The sequence below is a fragment of the Arachis duranensis genome, chromosome 3 (assembly GCF_000817695.3).
Source record: "Arachis duranensis cultivar V14167 chromosome 3, aradu.V14167.gnm2.J7QH, whole genome shotgun sequence".
Classification (NCBI taxonomy): Eukaryota; Viridiplantae; Streptophyta; class Magnoliopsida; order Fabales; family Fabaceae; genus Arachis; species Arachis duranensis.
The window spans coordinates 118,212,447-118,231,057 of NC_029774.3; the positions used below are offsets into that span (position 1 = coordinate 118,212,447).

At 31.7% G+C, this 18,611-nt stretch overlaps 4 protein-coding genes across 6 annotated transcripts; 2 read left to right on the plus strand and 2 right to left on the minus strand.

Annotated features, from left to right (window-relative positions):
• Positions 1-3,188: 3,188 nt before the first annotated feature.
• On the plus strand, positions 3,189-5,232 carry LOC107480603 (sulfite exporter TauE/SafE family protein 5). Of its 2 annotated transcripts, none has more exons than XM_016100751.3 (4): positions 3,189-4,050; positions 4,162-4,266; positions 4,397-4,525; positions 4,705-5,232. In XM_016100751.3, the coding sequence occupies exons 1-4, from the start codon at positions 3,232-3,234 to the stop codon at positions 5,011-5,013; spliced, it is 1,362 nt and encodes a 453-aa protein (XP_015956237.1). In that variant the 5' UTR covers positions 3,189-3,231; the 3' UTR covers positions 5,014-5,232. The 2 variants fall into 2 exon arrangements, with proteins under 2 accessions (XP_015956237.1, XP_015956236.1); XM_016100750.3 differs by having other exon boundaries at positions 3,194-4,050; positions 4,397-4,543.
• Positions 5,233-6,123: 891 nt separating this feature from the next.
• Positions 6,124-11,121, minus strand: LOC107480604 (kinesin-like protein KIN-14C). Of its 2 annotated transcripts, none has more exons than XM_016100753.3 (17): positions 10,932-11,121; positions 10,553-10,798; positions 10,269-10,413; positions 9,828-9,916; positions 9,619-9,738; positions 9,230-9,433; positions 8,746-8,955; positions 8,565-8,639; positions 8,270-8,416; positions 8,028-8,163; positions 7,820-7,929; positions 7,564-7,725; positions 7,263-7,480; positions 7,016-7,097; positions 6,792-6,896; positions 6,580-6,684; positions 6,124-6,502 (listed from the first exon to the last, which is right to left on the minus strand). In XM_016100753.3, the coding sequence occupies exons 1-17, from the start codon at positions 10,974-10,976 to the stop codon at positions 6,338-6,340; spliced, it is 2,364 nt and encodes a 787-aa protein (XP_015956239.1). In that variant the 5' UTR covers positions 10,977-11,121; the 3' UTR covers positions 6,124-6,337. The 2 variants fall into 2 exon arrangements, with proteins under 2 accessions (XP_015956239.1, XP_015956238.1); XM_016100752.3 differs by having other exon boundaries at positions 10,553-10,801.
• Positions 11,122-13,362: 2,241 nt separating this feature from the next.
• Positions 13,363-14,017, minus strand: LOC107480550 (protein DESIGUAL 2). Its single transcript, XM_021138942.2, is given in 4 exon segments — positions 13,363-13,525; positions 13,527-13,604; positions 13,695-13,837; positions 13,955-14,017. Coding segments are annotated over 4 exon segments (447 nt in total).
• Positions 14,018-15,968: 1,951 nt separating this feature from the next.
• LOC107480606 (protein HEAT-STRESS-ASSOCIATED 32) lies at positions 15,969-18,362 on the plus strand. The gene is made up of 5 exons (XM_016100754.3): positions 15,969-16,278; positions 16,382-16,573; positions 16,678-16,891; positions 17,633-17,856; positions 17,985-18,362. Exons 1-5 carry the CDS (start codon positions 16,156-16,158, stop codon positions 18,093-18,095), a joined length of 864 nt encoding a protein of 287 aa, XP_015956240.1. The 5' UTR covers positions 15,969-16,155; the 3' UTR covers positions 18,096-18,362.
• The last annotated feature ends 249 nt before the right edge of the window (positions 18,363-18,611 follow it).

The window sequence follows — 18,611 nt, forward strand, 5'->3', positions numbered from 1 at the left end:
TATCCATAATTTATTTTAAAAACAAATAAAGACTTATTTGGAAAACTTTTCTCCATCCACTATAACATAACCCGACGTCATTCAAGCATCAATATTAACATTGACCTTGTTTTGTACAAACTGGATTTGCATGCAAATCACGACATATATATTCATGAGATTCTTATAATTATCCATGCAAAAATATTTGATAACAAAAAGAAAATTAGTTAAAATTATTAATCTCACGCACATAATAATGATGCCACCAACCCCTAAGCAAATGATGAACTGATGAAGAGATCTAGGCTGAAAGAGCTTTTACCAATTCTTTCTTCTAGATTATCAAAGAGATGTTATTCTCTATTATGTCTTTGCCCAAATTTTAGCACAATTATACATTGAAGAGTATTAGAGCAGTAATTTTTGTATTTTATAATCATTAATTAGTTATTAATAATATTTTTAATAGTGTGAGATTACATTTAATGATAGAAGATCACTCATTTTTATTTTATGATTAAGTACTTACCACAAAACATAAAAATTACTGATCCCTAAACTTTTTCTTATACATTCACTAATTAAGTTTCACAATCTATTATTCTATTATTAATTAGTTTCTGTAATAAATAATATAATGATAAATTCTATGATGCTTATAATATGGTGCTTAATTTTTGTTTAATTTATTTAATATAGTAAGTTTTGAATATTTAATAATTTTTATTTTTATATTTTTAAAATTAAATATTAATTTTTAATTCTTTTAAAAAATTTGGCAAATATTTATAAACACCAAGCAATTATCTAATATAATACCCTTCAAATTTACGGAGACCAAGACCTTGGAATCTTGGCATATGTGTGTTCATGTTCATTGGATTGATGCCGACCCATCCTATGTCGATAGATTCCTTTTTCAAAATTATGTAATATCTAGAAAAGTCTGGCAAGGATATATAGTAATTACCAAAGGTGAAAGCTTGAACCTAATCTTCACTCAATCTTAATCAAATTGTCATTTGTCAGCAGTCCTTAATCATCTTAAGAAAATAAAATTACTGTATAGTCATCATTATTTATATTCATGCATATCATACACAGTCAAGTATCATAGATTCTAACCTAAAATATGACATAAAAAGTGTATGCATTTAGTTTAACTCTAACCTATTCACCCGTTCATTTAATTTAACAGAAAAAAATAGAGAGACCAAATGTTTGGTGAATTGGTGAGTTAATATTAGTTATCTTTTTTTATTTAAATTTTTTTACTTTTTTAAAGATTTAAAATTTTAGATTTATAATTTAAAATAAATAAAATAATTTTAAAAAGATTGACTAATATTATTAATCAAATAGTATTGTTAATCGGAAAAAAAGTAAGTTTTTAGTATTATTTTCTTTTAATTAAATATTGACCAAACATTTTTTATTAAATATAAAAGATACTTAGTTATTAAAAAAATCATTAATTAATAATTTAATATTTTTTTACATAAAAATTAATTCTATTTTAAATTATCTTCAAGTTATATAATAATATTATATCTTTTTAATAACCTACAAATAAGATTGAGTACCCACAAATTAAAAACTAATAAAACTAAAATTAGAATATTCTCAACTTATAAATAAAATAAAATTAAATTTATATAAAAATCTCAATCTATAGATAATATTAAAAGTTAAATTTAAATCTTATCCTACCTCACCTTATTCATTGTCACTCCTAATCTCAACCAGTGTTTTCCTCCAATATATTGTTGCATGAGTGGAGAAAACTAAACATAATTGAAAAGCTCGCATGTCACTATGCAAAATAACAAATAAAATCAAAGCTGAAACTCTGGAAAATAAAATATTCTATTATCATAGTTTCTATTTTATATTTAAAATTTTTAGCCGTAACTTTTCTTAGTCATTCCAAAATCGAGATATATTAAATTCTTTAAAATATAATTAACATATAGTTGACATTTGATAATCCATATATTTTTCAACGTTGGTAAATTATAAACTGATTTATTTTAATAATTTAGATTTTTTAAAGAATTAAGTTTAATTTAAAATTATTTTAAAATAATAAAAAGATTTGTGTTGAAAATTTCTAGTTTCAAAGTGGTTGAACAAATAAAACTCAAGTTATTGGAGCCTGACGAAATACGAATAGATTACTACTGCCTATTTGACTCATCTAAATTAATTCTACAATATTAATCTATCCTTTTAATTAATATTTAAAAAATAAATGTGCAATTAATTAGTTAGTAAATATTTTAATCTTTTAGAGCATCTTTAATAGAATATTTTTAAAGTATGATTTTTAATATTTTTAAAAAATNATCTTAAAAATACAATATTATTTTAATAAAGAATTCATAATATTTTGTTATTTGTATAATTATGTTGATAAAATAATTAAAAATAATATAAAATTTTAATTGAATTAAGAATTTAAAACTAAACATTAGAAAAATAAATTTTACTTTTAATTTTAAATTACTATTTATAACAAATAATCCCACAAATATTTATGTATCATCTTATAAAACCCAAAATAAAATTAAAATTAAAATTAACATTAGAAATGCTCTTTCTTTCTAGTCTTCTGTCATATTTATTTTATTTAATAAATTAAAGAAGGAATATCTAATATGAAAGCAAAAGATATTTTCTTTTTCGACTTTTAACAAATCCTAATTTCCTACGACAATTGAATTTAAAACCACTACTTATGTGCGGAATCAAATCGAGTAATATAAAAGTTCCACGGTTTTTTACTTTAATTAGAAATTAATTTTTGGTAGTCAATTTTAATTCATATTTTTTTCTTCTTTCCAACACCATTCTTAATATCACAATTTTACCCTTTATGATCGGCCATCCATTGTTGTTATCATTGACTTAAATTAAAAATTCTAAATCTTCTAAAAGATAAAGATAAAAAAATAATAAAAAGATTAGCTAACATTAATAATTTATTTTTAAAAGTTAATTCTATATACTATCATTAACAGCAAAATCTTGTTTTAACTAATTTAAAGGAGAGATGGTGTGTTTCAGTGTGATCTTTATATAGTTTTACTCAGCAAAAAAAAGAATTGAATGGAGATTCGGTCCAATATTGTTTATTTGTTTTTACTCACTTGTATTTATTCATACTCTTTATCATATGCTTCCTCTTCCTTTAATTGTGTCACTATATAAACCCCACAACACACAAACCACACACCAGTGATTCCAATCATGAACCACGCTTCTCTTTCATGCTTCCTTCTCATCTTCATCGTAGCCTTCAACTCCATCAACCCCTCCTCTGCAAAATCACAAACAAGCTCGGTGGAGAAAATCCTTGAATGGAGAAACAGCAATGATGATAATGGATCACAAGAACATGCCAAGGTACCTTTATCAGGCCACATGCTTCTTGCATCACTCTTGTGTTTCGTGGCTTCTTCCATATCCAGTGCTGGTGGGATCGGTGGTGGTGGCCTCTTTATACCTATACTCACCATTGTTGCTTCTTTAGACCTCAAAACAGCTTCGTCTCTCTCTGCTTTCATGGTCACTGGAGGCTCCATTGCTAACGTTTTCTGCAACCTCCTCTGCACCACTAGTACTAGATTTGGTGGCAAATCATTGATTGATTATGATATAGCTCTCTTGTCAGAACCGTGTATGTTGCTGGGAGTGAGCATTGGAGTTATCTGCAACCTTGTGTTCCCAGAATGGTTGATCACTTTGTTGTTTGCCATCTTTCTCACTTGGTCTACCTCAAAAACTTGCATCAATGGGGTACTGTTTTGGAAGGCCGAGTCAGAAGAGATTAGTAAGAAAGGGTTTGAGGGAGTTGAGAATGGGGATAATGCTGCTGATGAAGAAGGCCAGAGGCTAGTTCAGGAGAACAAACAAGAGAATGAAGAAGGGTTGAAGAGTCTTGAGCCTCTTCTTGCTGCTGAAGAGAATAGAAAATTTGGTATCCCTTGGTTGAAATTGGGGGTGTTGCTTTTAGTCTGGTTCTGTTTCTTCTTCCTCTATCTTCTTCGTGGCAATAAATATGGACAGGTAACAGTTTCTTTCACTCTTTATCATAGCCATAGGCAATTTCATTCTAGCAGATTTATTTAATCAGATACTTTATTTGATTGGCATACTTTGAATTGTGAAATTGTGCAGAGTATAATTCCAATGGAGGCATGTGGTGTTGGATATTGGATCCTCTCATCAGTTCAAGTACCTCTGGCTATAGGTTTCACTGCCTGGATTGTGCTTAGAAAAGAAGTTAGTGAACATCACATAGTGGAAACTAGTTCTTAACTAATTGAATTCATGAAATATTGATTAGAATTTAGAATAGAAGCTTCTCTATTCAATTAAGTTACTCAACTTCCCTTAAAATTTGATTATGCAGGGTCCATGCCTAAGCAGAAGTGGGCAACCAAATAAGATGATTTTTCCAGTGATGGCACTACTAGCGGGGATGCTGGGTGGTGTATTTGGAATTGGTGGTGGAATGCTCATAAGTCCACTTCTCATTCAGGTTGGAGTACCTCCTGAGGTAAATCTCACTTATGACATTAATTATGATTAATCTGAATTCGGACTTTTAATTTCGAATATATGCTGGTATCTGTATAACTTTTGAGATAACATAGACAGATATTTTTGCTAATATGACAATATAAGATATATGTGTAAAAGACTATATTGGTTGTGCAGGTAACAGCAGCAACATGCTCATTCATGGTGTTCTTCTCATCTACCATGTCAGCATTGCAATATGTAATGTTGGGAATGGAACACATAGAGACAGCAGTAACATTGGCCATAATATGTTTCATTGCATCACTCCTTGGGTTATTAGTGGTGCATAGAGCAATCAAAAAATATGGAAGACCATCCTTGATAGTATTTTCTGTTAGCTTAGTGATGGCACTCAGCATTGTCCTCATGACTAGCTTTGGAGCCATGGATATTTGGAAGGACTACAAGTCAGGGAAATACATGGGGTTCAAACATCCATGCTGAATTTCAGTTTTATAACCTTAGTTTTTTTTTTTTTTTTAACTACATACATGGTACATGGAGTGCAATTTTGAACCTACTGAGAGTCACGGAAACAAATTACTAAGATAGATAATGTAGCCAAGCTTATGAGAGTGAAATTAATATGTAGCATAGGCTTGACTGCTAATATATTCTGACATGTAATATCCATGTGCAATAACATATAACAGCTTCCCGGAAGATGAATCACATGAATGTAACTTTGTCATTATTTGGTTAGAGAAATTCTTATTGAAGAAAAGAGAGTACAGTACCTAAACAAAATTAAGAAAGAAGGGATGAGTAAATTCAAGAAATAGAAAAATTTACGTTTCTCGGTTCTGTTGCTCACAACAGAATATAGTATCTCAGATTATCTTTTTATGTTGGGATACTCAAAAGTAGGCTATAAATTCTAGTAATGAATTGGAAAAAAAAGTTAATAGTCATATTTCTTTTTAAATTCTAACATTCAATTATTTCTTATAGATTATTCATGTTAACAAGTCTTAACAGGCTTTATACATATTTTTATAAAATGTTAAAAGACTAGAAATTGTTATTCATGTTGATAATCTTAATCTTAATGGAAGGAATATGTCTTTAGATTAAATACTTTTACTAATAATACTCACAGAATTGACAGTTACTCAAATTCAACTCTATTAATATATACAAGTTCATGCCTTAGTATTTATTTATTTCTTATTTTCCTATCATCCGTATATTTCAGACATCATTTATTTCTGTTGCTCATCCGTATACAAGTTCATGATTTCTATTTTTCGTGGTCGTATTCCACCATCCTCGGAACTCGACTTAAATAACATTAAAGAAAACAAACATATTCGAATTCTGTGGACCATATAAAATGGCCCCATCGCTTTGTTGTCTCTTACCACTGCTAGCATCCTTTGTTGTCTTGTTTTTGGCCTTTATTTATTCAGAATTTTCTTCAAAACGAAGTTTCATCCCTCTTAGAAAAAAAGAGGCAGAAGAAAAGGACCAAGTATTTGTGTTGTTCTATTTAGAGCTTTCCCTCAAGAACAATTCATAGGAAGAAAGTTTTATTTTAAGAATGGTCAACACTGCTAAAATAATGAAAAGGTAACTATTATCATGGTCAGCTAAATGATACAAATCATTAGTACTTTCTTTTCGAGGCTAAATCTAAGCCTCTTTACAAACAAACTACACAAGCCCCTTTTTTTCTGAAATGTTACACTCTTACATCTATCAAAGCACCATCAAAGAATAAGCATTTTCTTTTTTCCAAACTAATATAAATAACAGTTTTATTTTTGGGTTATGGATGATGTGTGGCTGTCTGAGTTTGACGCCTTGGAATCCCAATTTCACAGGCATTGACTCTGGCAGCGAAACGAAGCGAGCAAAGCGACTCGCTGGTTGATGACTGATCAGGTGCAATGTTGACAAACATCAAGGTTTTTGAATCACCAGCAAGACATGGCTGCAATGCACATGCATACAACATAGAAATATGAGATGCACATCTATATAAGTATGTAACAAGTTTAAGAATCATACCTGAAGAAGGTATGTAAGTTTTGAGTTCCTGAAAGGAACATGTTCCTCTTTCTTTGCTAAAGCGAATATTACATCACTCAAAGATGAGAGACTTTTATTGATAGCCTGTTGCAGCAAAACAAAATTAGTTACTATCTCTTTTTTATTACAAACATTAATTACTGTTTTGTTGAACAATGCAAATCAAATTGATACGCAAATCAAATTGATACCTGAGTTTCCTTCAACCGGTCCCCAGTTGCCCCACTCCTTGAAAGTCTTTCACTTCCAGCAAGATCAATCAGATTTAAGACACCTTGTACTTGTTGTTCAGTATTCTACACACATCAGAAAATAAAGTATTAGGACAAAAGAACAGTACAAAGATTTACAAGTGTGTCTCAGAATGAAAAATAAAAGTTTTATCAATGTGTATTAGGATTTAGGAGTCAAGTACCTCATTTATCCCACAAATACGCAGAGTGAAGACAAAATGGCTTCTAGATGAATGTTCATTCATCTGTGTCCTTCCCACAGACCTGAAAGAGGCACAAATCTTAACTTATAAGTAAATTGTAAAACAAGAACAATATTTCATTTGAAATTCATGTGAAAGAGCACACAGATTCTTGCACATACTCTGCTCAAGAAATTTCGTTCAAGCATTATATTGGAGGACCCAACATATATAAACCAAACCATACCTGCATTGCGCAGCCTGTTTTAGGAGTGAGGAAATCTCGTTCACGCTACAAACATCCACAATGGTTAGGTCAGAAACGTGTGTGTTTCCGTTTGCATCATGTTTAATATTGTACTGCTTGCCAGGAACACCATTGTCTGTTCGTGTCTGGTCAATCCCACATGGCCTATTTGATAACAAATCCCTGATGGTCTCATTATATATTTCCAAGATTGATGCCTACAAATGTTAACCAAATATTTCAGCTCCCATTCATAGGTATAACCACATGAAAACCAGGACGAAGTATACTAGGTACCAACCTGCATTTTGTACTTCCAACCCTGATCTTTCAGAGATTGACTAGTCTGGAATATCTGTTCTAAAGAACGTGGTATCAACCCTTTCAAATCTGGAGCATCAGGCCTGCCCATCATTGTATAAGTTTTGCCTGAACCTGTTTGCCCATACGCAAAGATACACACCTGCCATAACAAGCCATGACCCTCTTGTCAATGCAGTTTGTACCAAAAAGAAAAGATAAGTGTTGAGTATGCCATGTCAAAGTAAAAAATCAACCTTGTATCCATCAAGTGCACTCTGCACCAGCTGGGATATCTCTAGGAATACGTCATTCTGAGAAGCGTCGTGATTAAACACCTTGTCAAATGTAAAAGGGTACTTCTGCCCTGTTGATCATCAACGATGGCATTGTTATACTTGTTTGGCAAGCATAGACACTAAGTGAAAATCATAACAAACAATAGTAGCAGAGTTGTGCATATACCATTTTGAACCAATTCAATTCCCCGGCCAAGTGATTCTGTTGACGTAGGGTAAGAAACGACCATATCAGTTCCTGTGCCGTCATCTGGTAGCAAAGGTCTCACCCGGCAGAACACGCGAATATTTCCTTTTAGCTCCTACAATTTGAAAATTAGAATAATGACCATTGGTTAGAATATATTTGCCTCACAACTGAAGAGGGAATATGGAGATGATACCAATTGCTTGGCAAAAAAGTATTACCAGAATGGTGTTGTGAAGTTTTTTCCTCAGCTTCTCTCCTTCAACTATTTGAGATTCTTTATCTGCTAATTTATCTTGCAGTTCACGTATGATTCTTTTCTGATCTTCAAACACTGTCCTTGTTTCTGATACAGACATATCAGCCATCTAAAAGAAATAAAATAGATGTTAGCATCAAATCTAGTAATCAAACGAAGACTATATATATAAATATCACTTAATTATTTCCGATAAAATTTAAAAAAAAAACCCTCAAAGGTAAGAATATGTGATACATATAAGTCAATTGCCTTACCTTTAACTTCTCCCTTTCAGTTGCCAGGTGCTGCTCGAGTGTGAATATTCTCTCCCTTTGAGAAGAACAAGTATCCTATAAAGAAAGCCCACTCTATTATGATATTGTGACTTATGGTCACAGTAGTGCACATAATTAATAAAAAGGATAAAAAATTACAACGTTGGAAATCTGTACAAACCTCAAGGGCGTTTGTTTTATCTATCAAGGAATCCAATTGTTTACATGATTCCCCAGTAAATTCTTTGTACTTTGCTACTTCTGCTGTTAAATTCTTTACTTGCTTCTGTTGACAATCACGGTCATCTCTGATTTGTTTTAACTCCTCACGAAGACATTTTAGTTCATTTGCTAATTTTTCTTTCTCATTTAGAGCTTCACTCTGTGAAGCCTGAAAAACCAAATATGAAAAAGAGAGTGAACAAACTTTAGGATGCTATACAAAGACAACAACTGGAAGCTAATGCCAATAATTGAAAAGCACGTAACAGCATAATGCTCCAAATCAAAGTATTTCCCTATTTTCACAATAAGATTTTATGACATGTTAGGAATCAGAGTACAAGTTGAATTCCAGTGCCATCATGAAGAACGATGCCAGCACAGAAAACAGCAGAACTGCATCAGCAGGTGAAAGAAAGAAAGATCAGACTGAAAAAACTTACTTTAAGAGTCGCCAACTCATTCTGCAGTATCTTATTGTGACCTCTAGCAAGACTAAGGCTTTCAACAGCAGTTGCTTTCTCTGTTTCAAGTTTTCTCTGTGCCTCCTTAGCTACTTCAAGATCTGACTGAAGACGACTATTGTACTGCTGCAGACTCATATTGTACTCCTGTGATCTTTTGTACAAGTCTTCATTTGAATTTGCCTGCAAAACTCAAGAGTTTCAAAGAAAAAATGATAAATGAATAACAATGAGGGAATCACCAGGAATCAAATAACTGACTAGCATTATTAAATCAAGTGAGGAATAACCCGAGAGAAATATTTTTGCCTGACATATTTGACCAGTTTATCAATGACTATCTTTTCTAGAATATAGCACAGTATTACCTTTCGCTCGGCAGCTGATTTCTCACCCTGAATCCGCTCAAGCTCAGCGGATTTCTCTTTACAAACTTTCTCAGCCGCATTCCTTGCTTCCTTTTCTTCTCTATAACGATTATCTGCTTCCTGGTTTTAAATCCAAGAAAATTTAGGCCATTAGGCAAGAGGGGCAAAATTAGACTCTTCAATTGGGATATTTAACCAGGCATTCTTACCAACTTATCTGATTCTTCCTTTGCAATTCTCTCTTCTAAATCAGAGATTCTCTTGTTCAATTCCTCCATCATATTCTTCAACTCAATCTCTGAGAAAAACATGAGAATTTAATGAATAAATTGTTGGTCTAGTGGTATCAATTTCTTATAACATGTCAAAGGAAATGTAAGTACTATGTAGCCTTTTAGAAACAGCAGCCAAAGCAACAAGGTAGAAAATTGAAGCTTTCTTCAACATCAAATTTTTTAGGAATTTGAAATCATCAGACAGTTACACTAAAGAAAGACATCCCTATTCACGGATAATACTCTGCATAGAATTCAAGGAAGCTAGGATTCAATCACATATTTAACAAAAATCAGATATTTTCAACAACACATCCAATCAATTTATCAGTTGTCACCGAAAAAGTCCACAAAGTCAAGAGAGAAACACAATACCAATATCATTGCACTTCTTCTGAGCTGCCTCTAGTTCAGAACCAAGCCTCTGCTTTTCTTGGGCATCTCCTTCTTCAATTTTCTTAAACCAGCGAACACAAAGCTTAAGCCGCTTTATCAGGTCCGTCATCTGCTCCATCTTTTTCTGCAAAACGAGTTGGGAAAACACTATGAAACTTAAAACACCAGCATAACAACAACCACCTAAGTACTTCAGCAAAAAGTAATTGTCCAAATAAGCCCACCGCCCAGATAACACAAATTCATTAAGATTGTCAAAGTACCTTATTATCATAAGGATTCCCCTTCTTCATCTTCTCATTCAACAAGGCCGCTACATCCTCCTTGGTGAACTCAACGGTATCACACTCAGAGGGCTCGGCGCTTCCGGCCTCACTTGCGGCATCCGTGCGGTTGTTAACGGATGAAAATGGCGTCCTTATCCTGCCTCCAGTGGCTCCTTGTCTCTCCATCTTGTCAGCTCCGATCCTTCGACGCTTATCCGAGAATAATTCTTCTGAACCCACCTTCTTCTAAAATAAAACAAACAAAAAAATCCGAAGAAGAAATTGCCTTAGATTCGAAAATTATTATGACTATCAGTGAATGAAAACAATGGAATGGATTTTGAAATTAGATGAAAGGGGGGAAATGGGGACTTACGTGAGAGGGGCTGCGAGGAGGCCTGTTCTGGTTTCGAGAAGCCATGTTTGGCTTCGGAAATGGTCGGGTCGATTTGGGAACTTAGGGTTTGTGGGAAAGGGAAGACGAAGAGAGCGCGGTGTTGTGTTGTGTTGTGTTGTGGATGGAGCGTGAAATTTGAATTTGGGTGTGGCGCGGTGAACTCACCCAATTGATCTAATCATCTAACGATAAAAAAAAAAAAAGAAATAATGATTATTTTTTTATAAATTCAAATTTGAAACTAACGGTTATCTTCCTTGTAACAAAAATCATCTTTTCTTTTGTTTTTGTTAAGGCCCACCCAAGGGTGATTTGGTACATTCAGCCCACCTAAGTTTTGCAATTTGCATAGAGTGGGCAACTAGTTATTAGTTATTACAAAATCATAATTAATTCAATTTCTATATGAGCATGAAAGAAAATTATGACCAAACCAAAAACTCAGTAATAATAATAAGTCTCTTTCATGTTTATTTAAAGCAAAAAAGAATTTTTAGTAATTAAAAATTAATAAACAGACTTTTACCACTTGTTTTTTTTGTTGTGAGTTTACGTATAGTGTATTTGATTATGGTAAATTGTGGATTATTTTAGGGATAATTTAGCAACATTTTGAGAGCTAAACACAAGTGACAGTAAGAAAAAATGAGCGTAATAGGTGGTTAATTGATATTTTTGCTATCAATTGGCACATATGAATAGAAAAAGAATAACATAATCTTCAAGAGTCAAGAAATAGGAGTTGTGGAAGTTATTAACAGGTCATTTATGAGCTATAAAGAGTAGAACGAAGTTGATCCTAATAGTTATTAATGACAATGATAGAAATGAATATAGATTAATTTTTGTACTTACTCTTTAATTTCTTTGTTCTATTATGCTGCGTTTGTTTGATGAGACATAGACACTAATACATAGACACGGTGGTACACGTCCATCGTTTGTTTGCTAAGACACAGATTTTCGAAGGACACGATGACACACAAACATACATAAAATATATGTATTTAGTGTCCTTTAAAAAAGATGAGACACAGAAACACATTGATGAGACACAAATATTTACTCTTTTATCCTTAGTAATTTACTCTTGTCCTTATTCTATTGGTGATAATATAAAGGTAAAATTGATATTTAGTTTATACTGTGTGTTTTGTCCAATATCACCAAACACAATAAAAGATTTGTGTATCTTTGTATATATGTCTCTTTGTGTATTTGTGTCTGTATCTATATATTTAAAAGACAATAAACAAACGTAGCCTTATTGATCCATTTTATTGTGATGAACTTTTTACTTCAAAAAGAATATGGCCATTGAATCTTTGTAGAATTCAAATTTTGCGGGAAAAAAAAAAACTGATATATAACTGACACATTATCATTTTCTAGTACTAAATAGTATAAATCATGTTAGTGTAACAATGAAAGTTTGGTTCCATCACAGTTTGCAAATGTGGATGATGGTGATTGTTATCACAATCTTATAATTAGCCAAATTTATGTGTTTCTTTATTTGATAGTAATATAGATTTATGTCCATCCTTTTTCTTGAAAGAAAAATGGGATTGTGTTTGATATATTGATAAAAATAAATGATACAAATATTTCAAAAACATATTTGTGTATAAAAATTATAAATAAAAACATCTAATCAATAGTTTTTTACTTTTTACATTTTTTTTTTGTAAGATTGTATCAATCACACAGTGATGTTGACTTTTAAATTTATTTATTTTCGTAAAAATTAAAAAACAACCACTTAAATAAAAAGAGAAATCATGCGTGTGAAAGAATAACCATCCGAGTTATGAAATGAACATCTCCTATACTATTTAGAATAACCATCCGAGTACAAGGGATAGTAAACATCTTCTCGAAAAATTAATTTAATTTTTGAGTTCACCAAGAATCGAACTCTTGACCTTTCGAATCTAGCACTTTAATACCATGTCATAATACCACTTATCCCAAAAGCTTCGGCTGATGGAAAAATGTAACACTAATAATTATATCTCTAATACTCCATAAATCTCCATTGTACACATTGTATAAATATTTCATTGGCTCCTCATACTTTTCCTTTTAAGTAATTATTTGAGGAGTTGTTGAAATAGTTTATGTAACATTTTCTTAGTCAAAGTGACGGTTAAATTATTCAGACTTTTTCACCCACATTAACTCATCTCACACAATTACATATATAAAATATATAATTTGAAAAAGAAAAAGAGTTGTGGATGATATTTGGGACCAAAATACATACAAATTATATTACCTTTATACAAAATCCTAATTCAAACTTCACGTGACAAGTGCATGTCAATAATTTTTTGTTCAATACTTCAGTTATGAGTTATGAGCAAAAAGGAAGAGGAGGTAAGATATGTGAAAGGGAAAAAATAATTTTTCATGTACATTTCTTTTCTATGAATCGAAATGTTTGGCGAGATGATAGGTATTGTTGCTTCTTCTCTTCCCTTTTTGAAGCAGTGACAGAAACATTATAGGCAACACTGAACAATGTATGAATAAAACACAAAATTCCTCCAATGGATAAAAACCGATTATTTGATCCCACAAGACTTTCTTGATCTTGAGTTGGCTAATGTGCCTATGATGAGCATCGAGAATGCAACTCCTAATACGATCCTGCAATAAGAATGATAATCATTCACATCAAGTTTAAAGTTTATGGCATAGAATTGAAGATTAAAGTGAAATGAAGGGCTATTAACTTACCATGAGAATATGAGAAAGGCTAGAGCTAATTGCTTGTTAGCAGTGGCTGTTTGGTATTGTTGTGTTGACCAAATGCAAATGCATCTTCCAAGCAAGTGAGCAATTGCATCTGCACACACCAACAGAATTGCAGCAGCCAATCCCTGCATTCAACTGCCCATGTCTTCAAATCTTTCACCTGTTTCACATTAATATATATAATGTTCTCAATAATAATGATAATGAAACATACTATATATATAATAATAACATTCAAGTACCTTGTTTTGAGAAATTTCTGCTTGAACCCCAAGTAATAATAGATACCTTGTTGATAACTCCATTTCCCACTTTAATAGAGATGCACTACATATATATGATATGATATATCTAAATGTGGGGGGAATAAGAATAAAGATTGAGCCAGGTTTGTTGCCAATTATCTCATGTGAGAGGCTGAGAGCAATTATTAGTTGTTCTTAAGAGGGGTAAAAGCTGCTTTTACTGTATTCTTCTTCTTTTCTTGTTTCCCTTTCTAATATTCCTTCCTTCCATGGAGAACAAAAAAACCAGAGGTTCATGAGCAAGGAAAGCTCAAATCCATGGGTATTGCTACTCAACTTGTTGGAATCAATATTGTTCTCTAATCTCTATACTTTTAGTTTTCATTATTTTCTGTAAAATAAGAAAAACTCAGTTGGAGAAATGAGCTGTAATTTAAAGATGATAAATGCAATCGAACACGAAAGAACCACTGTTTTTACCTTTTAGATATGACTTGATTAAAAAAAAAAAAATTAAAATGGTAGTTATATATTTTTCACGTATTTCTTTTCATATGAATTGTATTACCCTTTCATACTAATTCAATTGGTGGAGGGCAGATATTTGACTTACTGGTGGTATGACTGGTATCTACAAGTTTTATTGTTTCTTTAAATTAAAAATAAGAACACCCCATAGCAACGACTTATATATATATAGGCCAAATAGGGATATATTCTTGTAATCGCTATTTTTTTAAAAAACAAATTATTTTTCATATTTATACCTAATACCTAATATATATAATTGAGGTAAACTTTTACCCTTTGTATTTTTAACATGGAGTGATAGTGATATTTTTTTATCTTCAGATCTGTGGTGTTTTAATTTTTTTTTATATCACAATTTGAGAGTTATGTGGTGTTTTAAAATTTTTTTTATATCACAAATTTGAGAGTTAGATTTGTGATTTTTATTTTTTTTAAATACAAATATGAGAGTTAAATTTGAATTTTTTTATTTTAAAATTTTTTGAATATATAAATTTGACTCTCAAATTTATAATACTATGAAATCTGACTTTTAGATTTCTCTATTTCTTTAAATCTGACGATCCAATTTATTACTTAAAATTGAAAAAAAATAATCCATATAAATATCAGACTAAAATTTTTGATAAGGTTAAGTGCAATTTTAATTTTTAATAGGTCAAAAATTTTTTTGTTTTCATTTTTTTTTATATATAATTTTTTTTAAGGTTTAAAACTAAATTTTAAATTCGTTCTTTTTATTTAAATCTTATAATTGGATCAAATTATTCATAATAAAAAATTATAAAATAAAAAAAATAAAAATAAAAGAAGAAAAGTGTTGGAAAAAAAAGAAGAAGGAAGAAGAGAAAAAGAATATATCCATTATTCATTTCAGTTTCCGTTTCAGCTGCTAAAAATTTAAAATCAAATTAAATCTCATGGACAATTTTAAAATCAAATTAAAATTTAGGAATAATTTTATGTGAAAAAAAGATTAGAAACAAAAAGAATTTTAACCTATATTTTAAGGGCTAAGATCGTACTTAATCCTTTTTTAAAGATTACAATAAACAAAGTGATAGACTAGATGTTTCAACAAAATTATGTGTTATTGGTCAAGTAATTTCTAAAGAAAATGAAGAATGGATAAATAATTTTTTTTTTATTATTTGAATGAGAAAAAAATAACTTAGAACTCATTAAATTATATTTTTTTAATCTAAAAACAAAGAAAAAATATATAAATATTAATAAATTATTAATTCATCCTTTAATTAATAAAAAAATAAAAAATTAAAAAATATTGATATAATTTTATTTTATTATAATTTTTTTCACTTTTTTTTATCAAAATATTTTTATTTATTTATTTTTATCCAAATAAAGAATAATACATAAAAACATTATATTTTTATGTAAATGCAAAGTTGTATTGTCTAAAAGAGACCATAGATGAACACGTGGCAATATGAATAAGCCGTGTTTCTAGAAGGAACTAAATCCTTCTTTCAGCTCCGAGAAGGAACTCAATCACGATCACAATCAGCATCCATTTCCATTTGGATAACAGATGCTGCTTTTTGTTTTTGCTGAGAGAAATTCGATTCAATAATTAATCCCAAAAGAATCCATCTTCAATTCCCCGCTTCCTCTCTTTTGAGTTCTCATCTCATCGCGAAAGAGAAATGTCAGCGTACAGATGGAAGAGCTTCGAGGAGAACGAGGACCGCCCCTCCAAACCTCGCCGCTACGGCGTCACCGAGATGAGAAGCCCTGATTACTCTCTCTTCAACCACAATGTTCTTCAGGTTAACATTATCATGCATTGCATTGCATTGCGTGCCTCTAATTTAATTATATTAGGCTTAAGTGGAGATTACATTAATTAATCAATTAATTGATTAATTTTAGGATATATTTGAATCAATGGGAGAGTACGTTGATGGATTGAAGTTTTCTGGAGGGTCTCACAGCTTGATGCCAAAGTCACTTCTCAAAGAAGTGATCGACATGGCTCATCACCACGATGTGTACGTTAGCACTGGTGATTGGGCTGAGCACACCATTCCCAAAGGCCCTTCTGCTTTCAAAGATTTTGTTGAGGTTTGAGTCTGAGAATTTTCTCTATTTGTTTCTAATTAGCTGTTTGTTATTGTTGTGCTAGGTCAATAATAATTTGCATGATTTATTGCTGTGACTTGTGACAGGAATGCAAGCAGATGGGTTTTGACACAATTGAGCTCAATGTGGGCTCACTTGGGATTCCCGAAGAGACTCTTCTCAGATTTGTCAGATTGATTAAGAGTGGTGGCATGAAAGCTAAGCCTCATTTTGAGGTCAAGATTAAGGAGTCTGATATTCCAAGAGGTCCTTATAGGGCTTTTGGGGCTTATATTCCTCCTTCAGCGCCCAGATCATCTGGTAAGCATATTTATATGGGTGCGTGCGCGCAAACGCGCGTGTGTGTATGATTTATGTTTTTATCTTGAGATGTAAACTTGTCTGATACCTGCTCATTCTACCTCATAATTAAATGGAAGCTCAGCTTTTAACTCATAAAATGGTTAACTCGTATCTTTTTGGAGGGGAAAATAAATATAGCATGTTTCTGTTTTGCTCTATGCTCTTCCTTTTCTAATTCTGCTGAGTACAATGGGTTGAAATTCAGAATGTGCGAGTTCAATTTGGATGATAAATTGTCTTTAAACAGATGAATGAATGCAGATAATAAGATAAGTTTTTATTCATTTAATTTTTCTTTTCTTAAATTTCAAAGTTAGAATGTGTGTGGAATCAAATGGATGATGCAGAACATATTTTACCATGGTATTATCATCTTCCTCAGTAATTTGAATGCTGTATTAGAAAAGCGTAGCTTGTAGTTACTGGTGGTGCGCATGGTATCAATCCTTTTGGATTGAGGGCTATTTGAGCATATAATGTGGAGGTCAATTGGATAACCATCGTGATCAAATTTGAAAAATAAGAGTTTGAGTGTTGGAGTGAAGCTTATACCAAAATCTAAGGGTGATATAAGCGATGTAAGTTGTAAGGGCAGAGTATGATGATATAAATGTTCTGTACTTGTTAATGAAACACAAACACCCAAAATCACCATACAACAAAATATTAGTTTGACTTGTGTTGAAACTTTTGCCACAGAATTCGTGGAAGATGTGGATCTCTTGATCAGAAGGGCTGAGAGATGTTTGGAAGCCGGTGCAGACATGATAATGATTGATGCTGATGATCTTTCCAAACATGCTGATAACATGCGCGCAGACCTTATAGCCAAGATCATAGGGCGCCTTGGGATTGAGAAGACTATGTTTGAAGCTTCAAATCAGAGAACATCCGAGTGGTTTATCAAACAATATGGTCCAAATGTAAATGAATACTCTCTACTATATGTTTATTTAACATACCACAACTTCTATTGATATTAAGGGTTTTTTTATTCATTTTATTTTATTGGGATATTAAACATATACTATACCTCTTTGATATGTTTCAGGTGAATCTCTTCATAGATCACTCGGATGTTGTTGATGTGGAATGCCTCCGAGGGCGCAACTTGGGAAGAAATCATGCATCTGTTCTTGGTTCTTCATATTTCCTGTTCTGAAGGGACATGAATTTGTGTAGCCCCTGTACTGGATTTGTTTGTCAAATGTAGAAGTCATGTGTGTTTGTTATAGTGGGTATTAAAATTAAAAACATCTTTTAAAAAGTGGAGTGAAGACTGAAAATTCAGGAGGGGAGATAGAAGCATTTGTAATATATTCTCCAAGGAATGCATTTCCCTACTTGATTTTGTGTTGGATTATTCGTACAATATATAGCTCCTAATGTGAAGAAAACTTGAAATATTCTGAAAGCGATAATTTCATCATTTCTATTGTATGTGTTAGACTGCTACGCTACTAGAGTTGCCTTTTGCAAAGTCATCATGTGCGCATAGCTGTAATTTGCTTTGGACTTCTATCTCATAATTGTAGGCCAAATTAATGTGCATCAAGACAACCTCAAGTTAAACAAGGTGGTGTGGGATAGGCATAGGATTACTCCCTGAAAATTTTGATAGGTTAGTTATGAGTTATGACCTTTTAACTAAATTTTATTTTATTCGTTAAGGAAATAG

Excerpts from the sequence above, each read along its gene's own strand:
- LOC107480603 (XM_016100750.3), top strand. The coding sequence starts at position 3,232 with ATGAACCACGCTTCTCTTTCATGCTTCCTTCTCATCTTCATCGTAGCC. Across the intron at positions 4,051-4,161 it reads GTGGCAATAAATATGGACAG|AGTATAATTCCAATGGAGGC; the intron begins GTAACAGTTTCT and ends GAAATTGTGCAG. Across the intron at positions 4,267-4,396 it reads GGATTGTGCTTAGAAAAGAA|GGTCCATGCCTAAGCAGAAG; the intron begins GTTAGTGAACAT and ends TTGATTATGCAG.
- LOC107480604 (XM_016100752.3), bottom strand. The coding sequence starts at position 10,976 with ATGGCTTCTCGAAACCAGAACAGGCCTCCTCGCAGCCCCTCTCAC. Across the intron at positions 9,917-10,268 it reads GAAGAAGTGCAATGATATTG|AGATTGAGTTGAAGAATATG; the intron begins GTATTGTGTTTC and ends TGTTTTTCTCAG. Across the intron at positions 9,434-9,618 it reads AATCAGCTGCCGAGCGAAAG|GCAAATTCAAATGAAGACTT; the intron begins GTAATACTGTGC and ends TGAGTTTTGCAG.
- LOC107480606 (XM_016100754.3), top strand. The coding sequence starts at position 16,156 with ATGTCAGCGTACAGATGGAAGAGCTTCGAGGAGAACGAGGACCGCCCC. Across the intron at positions 16,574-16,677 it reads CTTTCAAAGATTTTGTTGAG|GAATGCAAGCAGATGGGTTT; the intron begins GTTTGAGTCTGA and ends GACTTGTGACAG. Across the intron at positions 17,857-17,984 it reads TCAAACAATATGGTCCAAAT|GTGAATCTCTTCATAGATCA; the intron begins GTAAATGAATAC and ends GATATGTTTCAG.